Source organism: Cyprinus carpio, chromosome A23 (assembly GCF_018340385.1).
Source record: "Cyprinus carpio isolate SPL01 chromosome A23, ASM1834038v1, whole genome shotgun sequence".
Taxonomy (NCBI): Eukaryota; Metazoa; Chordata; class Actinopteri; order Cypriniformes; family Cyprinidae; genus Cyprinus; species Cyprinus carpio.
Window position 1 is genome coordinate 1,199,463 of NC_056594.1, and position 8,186 is coordinate 1,207,648.

Consider the following 8,186-nt stretch of genomic DNA (forward strand, 5'->3'; position numbering starts at 1 on the left):
GAGTGAAAATAAAGTGCATCTGATTATACGAAAAATAAAGCCCGTAAAAAAATAACGATCGCTTAATTTGGCACAAATCAAGCTGGAAAAAGCAACATTCTGACACCCCCCCCCCCATCATTTGTATTTAATAATATCCCTGTATTTCTTCTTTTACGTGGATTAGTAAATTATGGATATTAATAGGACAGGATATAACGATGATTGATGATACTGAGTTGGTTATTATCATGTAGGTCAGACAGAATCCTTAAAGCGGAGAGATAAACCATAATTCCATGTCTAATAGCTGTATCCTTAACTTGTCCTTCATCAGTCACTAGTTTAGACTAATTCAAAGACTTCTCTGATTGACAGCGTCGTATTTTACAAAGGCAACACATGCACTGATCTGTTTCTTCACTATAACAACTGGAAAAGTCTGTAGAATTGTGTTAATAGCCGTGCATTTTTGATAATACCGAGCATTTATCTTTAAAACATGGCGCAGTGTGAGAACAAAGTGTCCGATGCTGTAATAAACTGATGTCAGAAAATAAATTGATGTCAGAAACAGTAATGCATGCAGTTTTCAAATAAAACCCCATTTTTTCTTAAAACTGATTGCAATCACAAATAAATATCTGCTTTGTGGGTCAATAGTGAATTTGTCTGTCAATCAGAACAAATGTGACACGTTTTACTTTCACAGAACATTTATTTATTCATTTACTTATAAATTAATTCATTAATTTTGTTTGTTTGTTCTTTTCTCGTTTGTATTAAAAGGTGCTCGGATGAGTCTCTGCTCAGGTGCGTCTGCATGTTCTGTCCGCTAGGGGCGTCATACTCTTGTAATTACTGACTTTGTGAAAGTGCATCGCTCTCTGATTTCATCCGGCGACACATTTTATATCAAATCAGCTGCACTCGGATTGTGTGTCTTCTTTTCCTCGGTCATTCGATAGCATGTATCAGATCAATGTAAGTCGAAATATGTCTTGATTCCTGTATTGTTATTAGCAACTGCTGTCTTGTCTATTCATTTTCTCTTTTTTTTCTCTCTAATGTTTGAAGACCTTGCTGCGTTCATCTTAAGAGACGAGACGTCTAAGGATATTCATTTTAGTCATTTTACACACATTTATACGTTGATAATGTTTTACAGTATAAACAATTGCACTTATAATGTAAACATGTTTTGAATCTCGAGTAATTATTTTTAAACGCTTTTCATTGATACTTCATTATTACATACATCACTTTTTTTTTTTTTTAAAGATGATAACACCTTTTCATTGGTTTGAGACGTAAATAAAATGTGTGCATTTAGGCTACTTTTGTGCATTTTCCTTTTCCTTTTAAAGACGAACTTTCCTGACATAACGTCGGCAGTACGAATACGAATCTTCCTGAGAACTTCTGTCCTGTCTCGACAGTAACGCTTAAGTGGTTCAAGTTTTTATAGTCGTGTCTGTTACATATTGATAACCAGCTCTCATAATAGATGATGTATTCTGTTTTCCACTGTACTCTTCTAGAATGCAGAGCACAAGCCTTTTCGCAAGCACCCATTACCTGCGTGTGTCCCAAGAGGAGGATGAAGAGGAAACAAGAAAACTTTCTGTCTGTCTGTCTGTCTCTCTCCCCCTCTGTCCCCCATAAACACACACGCATTCATGAAATCTGCATTTCCCCCAAAAGTCTTCTGCACTGTTATAAACTAAAAACAACAAAAATGCACTCGACTAGGCTTGTCATCACAAAAATGCAGTCATGAGTTACAATAAGATCATCAATATTTAAATATGTCATACTCATCTTGTCCACGGCTGAATGTCGGATGTCCTTATGAGGGGTTAAAAAAAAAAAAAAAAAACGGCATCCTTTCCAAGCCCATGCAGTATCCGAGGCCTGGGACATTCACCGGCGTGCGGTCCACAACGTCTCCCTTTGACAACTGCTCTATGATACATCTCTGAGCTGATTTTATTTCTCTTATTCATTCCTAAAAATCGTAGGATGGGAATCTCATTAGGCCAAATAAGCGTGCATCAACACTTTTCCCGCTGTCCATAAGCAAGAGGATCACTTAATAGATCATTAACCACCAATATGCTGCTGACATGAGAGTTTGTTATCATCTCCTCTCCATCAGAGAGAGAGAAACCGGTAGCGGGAGTCTGAGAGAATCAGAGCGCGTGACTGTACGGGCCCGGTGCTTTTAGGGCTTTGCATAAACTTCGATGAAAGAATTAACAGCTGGCCTAGTTGACGTGAAGATGCGATGCCGATATGGGTAAGTAAAATTCGCAATGACCGACGAAAGGAATGAATTAAAATAAGACTACAATTTAAATAGTTTTTATATATTTTAATCGTTTTATAGATAGATTATATATATATATATATATATATATATATATATATATATAGATATATATATATATATATATATATATATATATATATATATATATTCAAATAAAAATAAATATACTAAATATGAAGGGATACGTAAGTATTGGCAAGTGACGCTTAAATAAAGTAAACATATTGGGGCTTTTTTGTGCACTTTTTATTTTGTTAAATAAACCGCTCGGACTGATTGCATCGGTCGTATTTAGGATAATTTCTGCGACTGTTTCTTAAAGTTCATTCTAATAATAGCCTATCAAAGACAGCACGACATAATATTAAAAGGCAAATCGTAAAATGCATTTTGCGTCAAGAGTCAAATAAAAATAGGGGAAAATAAGGAAAGGAGCAAATGCCATGTAATATGGAATAAGTCTATGAAATAGGAATAAAATCAATATGTCTTTACTAAGGTTATTGACGTTATACTACTTGCTGAAATAGCCTATATTTAAGCAGTTTTAATAAATACTTAATGTGTTTGTGTACAGTATATGACTTGTGCCTAACAAAAATAACCAATAGTCTTAAACAGCGATGTAACTATGCCTGTAATGAAAGATTTAGTCAAAAGACTCGGTGACGCACAGTAAGTCTTGTACTCGAAGACAGAAGCTTTTAAGATCACAGATATGCAAAATATTTGTTTATTTTCATTAATCCTTACAATTTATTCACAGATAAAATCACTAATTTTCTCACATCCTATAGTCGTATAGCGGGAGCACGAGACGAGAGCGCGGCAGGGATCAGATGCGCCACATGAGGGCAGCGTCGGGTGAGTTTTCACGAATCTAGCGTCACGCGCAGCATCACCAGCCTTTCACTTCAGCTTGTCTTGTTGAAGATTCAGGAGTTAATACATATCGCAATAAAACATACACCTGGTGGGTCCCGGGCGTCCTCATATATATATATATATATATATATATATAGCCTATATATATATATATATATATATATATATTATATATATATATATATATATATATATATATATATATATAGCCTATGCTAAGTAAAAAATAAGAAAAATAAGAAGTTAAAAATAAAACTTTTAGAAAATTTTTATTTAAAATCACGTGAAACCGTGCTTGTTTAGTTGAGTTTAGTTGAGTAATTTTGACACAGTGGATAAAAGCTGAACTATTATTGTGATTTAACGACATTTGTGAAGAAGTATTATGCAAATGCTGGCGGATGTAACAACCTGCTGTCGCATGTTACAGACTAATACCTTTTTCTTTCTTTTTTTAATAAAACACTTTCACAAACCATCTCGATAGTTTGTTTTCATTTTAAATGTCCAGTGAAATTAATTTGGAATCTATATGTTGTTTAAAATTCAAATATAAATAGCATATCTGGATGCAAGAGCATAAATGGACTTTTCACAAGAATGTGACGTTTTGAAAATATGCCCAGTTACAGTATGTTGTACTTTGTATGTAGTACAGAACAAACGGCCTCTCGGTAGGTGCGCGAATCCAATCAGTCATTACTCTCCCTTTCCTCATCCCGTCAGCTGACAACACACCAACAACGATCATTATGCTAATTCTCCAGATCTGACTGGTCGCCAGCCTCCTCTGACGTCACGCGCGCGTAGACTATAACAGTACAGAGGGCTGTGGCGTCCTGCTACAGTCTGAATACTCAGGAGTGAGCGCGAGCTGAACTCTCTGCGGTGCAGAGCTGGAAAAACACAGCACCCATCCACCTCAACGCTGCTTACTTAAGGACATATTTTGGAGTATCCGGGATTGGGACGGGAGCCCTTGTCCGGTACTCATTTTTGTCTTTTATTTATGTTTTGAGTTCGACGGGACGAGCGCGAGAGACTTGACTTTCTCCAGAACTGTCCAAAGACTGCAGCTGCCGAGCTCCCTGCGTCCATATGAGGCAAATGTCTTTTGCAGTGCATTAGTCCAGAAAGTTTTTTCTTTTTTTTCTTTCTTTGTCTCGCTTTCTCCTGTTTGAACATTTCGAGTGACCCTGCATGCTCCAGCGCTCGAGCGCGTCGCGTTCGGAGACCCATCCAGAAAATTGCATGCGCAAAGAGGGGCAAGAAAAGCAAAAGTCGAGTTTTGCGACGCTGGTAAATACTTTGCTAAAGAACAGGGACACAATGAGCGGCGATCTCGCCATGGGGCCAGAGCTGCCCACCAGCCCGCTGGCGTTGGAATATGTCAATGACTTTGATTTGATGAAATTCGAGGTGAAGAAAGAGGCCTTGGCGGCGCACGATCGCTCCAGTATACGGCAGTGCAATCGTCTCCAGCCGCAGGGCTCCGTGTCCTCGACTCCAATCAGCACCCCGTGCAGCTCCGTGCCGTCCTCCCCGAGCTTCAGCCCCACGGAGCAGAAGAACCATCTCGAGGAGCTGTACTGGATGCCCAGCGGCGCGTACCCGCAGCAGATCGATCCGCAGACGCTAAGCCTGACGCCCGAAGACGCGGTGGAGGCTCTGATCGGTGCCACGGCCCACGGGCACCCTCCGCCCCCTCATGTGCAGCAGCAGTTGCAAGCAGGAGGCTTTGAGGGATACAGGGGCGCGCATCACCACCACGGCCACGCGCAGCAACAGCAGCAGCAGCAGCAGCACCACCACCAATACGGCGCGATACCGCATCACCCCGACGACCTGCAAAGTCACCCCGGCGCCCACGACCTCCACCACCATCACCACCACCACCACAGTCAGGACCTCGACAGCCCTTCTCCTACCTCGCCCGGGTCCCACCAGCAGCTCCACCACCGTCACCACCACCATCACCACCCGCACGCCCACCCCGGCCAGCAGGGTCACCACGGCGTGGGTGGAGGCCTGAGCGTGGAGGACCGCTTCTCCGACGACCAGCTGGTGTCCATGTCCGTACGGGAGCTCAACCGACACCTGCGGGGCTTCACCAAGGACGAGGTGATCCGCCTGAAGCAGAAACGCCGAACCCTGAAGAATCGGGGCTACGCGCAGTCGTGCCGCTACAAGCGCGTGCAGCAGAAGCACGTGCTGGAGAACGAGAAGACGCATCTCGTCAACCAGGTAGAGCAGCTCAAGCAAGAGATCAACCGGCTGGCCCGAGAGAGAGACGCCTACAAACTCAAGTGCGAGAAACTGAGCGGAGCGAACGGGTTCCGCGAGGCAGGATCCACGAGCGACAACCCGTCCTCTCCAGAGTTCTTCATGTGAGTGTGTGAGTGTGTGTTTCCTATGCCTGAGAGACATTGCGCTCATTCAGATAACAGCAGATACAGTACTCATATTAGAAGAATACTCCACAAGAAATAATAATCTCATATGTAATCATCGCCACCGACTTTGGCAACTAAAATGCGAAGAACATGTTAGAATGTTTTCTGGGAAATGTAGTTTAGTTGCTTGTAGTACTTTTACCCCTTTCGTAGAGATCTCACAACAAAAGGAAAGCGAAGAACTGGCTTTTGTACGTAGGATAACTTCAGATAAAACCTTCTTTCCATCGTCTGGTTTGTTCTTGGTTGTTCAGGAAAAAGAAAAAAAGAGAGAAAAAAAGTGCTGAGCGGGGAGAGAAACTTTGGACTTTTTTTTTCTTTTTCTTTTTTTTTCACTTGGCCAGAAAAGTTGAGAGCACCACGATATGCAAACCTCCCCTACTCCTCCTGTATAACGCGACAGGGGGAACTTTATGCAACATCTCATTGGTTTATTGCCTGCTTGGTTATATATAGATATATATATATATTAAAAATAAAAGGAAAAAACGACAAAAACAAACACATAAATCTGCATTAAGATATTAATCCTGCATGCTGGACATGTATGGTAATAATTTCTATTTTATACACTTTCTTTCTTTCTTTCTTTCTTTCTTTCTTTCTTTCTTTCTTTCTTTCTTTCTTTCTTTCTATTCATTATGTATCATAAAGAGCATGTTTTTGATCTCTAGCTCTTTTTTGGGGGATATGAGACTGGCTCTCCGGTCGCTCATTGTATGGGTTCATTTGGACTTGTAAATATATGCAACAGCAAACCTACAAACCGACGTCGAAGAGCTGATTGTTTTCCATCTTTTATGATTTGTTTCATGTTTTGGCAATGGATTTTCAGTAACGGGCATTTTTGAGTTGCATTTAAAGCAAGCAAACTTTGTCAAAGAAGCGCACTTTCTAGGGTAATGATTTTGGAATTGGCAGTTTTTATTTCGACTTTTTGATTGTTTCTTTGTTTCTTTGAGGAAGACATCCCGCACACGCACATTTAGTCATAGGTGAATTTAAAGCACGCCTTTCATTTGAACTGGTGCTCATAGTCTCACATCTAGTTGTAGCAAGACACAAGTGTGTGTGTGTGTGTGTGTGTGTGTGTGTGTGTGTGTGTTTCTTCTTCTTCATGCAAACTGTTGCATAATCTATTGCTATTCTATAATATAAGCAATACGTCTAGGTCTTTTTTGATGGATAGAATTTCAACGAATTAGACATCGTCATCGATTTTTTTTTTTTTTTTTTTTTTAGCTATATGAGCTGCCAGTTTTATAAACCAACATTTCAAAATGTGGTCATTATAATCCAGCTCGAGGGTGTAGGCTTCTTAAATCAGGGGTTTGTGTATTATTGGCGAACATGAAAACGCATGTATTTCAATGGAGAGTTCAAATGATCAATGTTAAATGTTTTCCTTTATTTTTTTTTCTGCCGGTCAGTAAAAAATAAGGGATTCAGGTTCTGCATAATCTCAAAATGAAATTATATGTCTCATGTTATTGTTCTGTTTATTGTTATTTTGTTTTCTTTCTTTCTTTTTTATTATTATGTCGAGATTCTGGTTCTGCTGGCCAGATGCATAGTTTTTATTTTAATGATTAAATTAACAAACTGTCAGATCATATTGAATAAGCATGGTGCTTGCATCTAAGAAATATTGTTAGAAAGTCATGCATTTAACCAATCTTTTTGGTTTATTACTGATTCAACTGTGTTGAAATCAAATGTAAACTGCAGCAGCGGGTTGTTGTTTTGTTTGTTAATTTCATGTATAATGAGGGGATCAATTTTCAAATCTCTTTATATAAATGGGAAAAAAATTGAGTTCAATTCGGACTGTTCCATTCAGGCTGGTTTCTGTTTCGTTTTTGCTGTTTTTGGAAGAAATGATTTCTTATTTTGCTTATTAAAGTCCGTGAAATGGCATTGATTTCTTAGCCACTCATTTTATGTCTCAATTCCTGTGTCTGTCAAAGTTATGCAACATTTCGGTTTACTGTATGCCGCATTGTTATTACTCATCACTGGAATCCAGTAATCACTTAGTCATCAATCAGCCTTTCAGAACATTCGACTGATATATATATATATATATATATATATATATATATATATATATATATATATATAAAGACACGTCTTCTTTTTCGGAGGCTGAATAGGCTACTTATCATTAATTTATTGTGCGTTATTTAAATATGATATAGGATATGCAATATATTAAAGACGTTAATGAAGAAGAAGAAGAAGAAGAAGAAGAAGAAGAAAGACAGCTAAAAGCAGAAGCTCTGTGTGTTTAGGCCTTCGGTTGTGGTGCGACCTGCAGGATTTGCAGCGCCGCGTGCTGACTCGAGCAAAAATCCAGCGCGCACGTGCGCTCGGTAAAATGAGATCTTTGACCTTGCGCTCGAAGCCCAGACTGTGGGAACAGAACAATTAACCCCTCCGACACCCGATACAGCAAACATTTTTTATATTTCAAACTAATTTAATGACTAATATGGATATTTTGGTAATATTTATATACGTATATGTGTATATAAAAT

At 39.3% G+C, this 8,186-nt stretch overlaps 1 protein-coding gene across 1 annotated transcript; it reads left to right on the top strand.

Annotated features, from left to right (window-relative positions):
* The first annotated feature begins 3,810 nt into the window (after window positions 1-3,810).
* LOC109065388 (transcription factor MafB) lies at window positions 3,811-7,566 on the top strand. The gene has a single exon (XM_042712555.1). The coding sequence runs from the start codon at window positions 4,397-4,399 to the stop codon at window positions 5,585-5,587; it is 1,191 nt and encodes a 396-aa protein (XP_042568489.1). The 5' UTR covers window positions 3,811-4,396; the 3' UTR covers window positions 5,588-7,566.
* The last annotated feature ends 620 nt before the right edge of the window (window positions 7,567-8,186 follow it).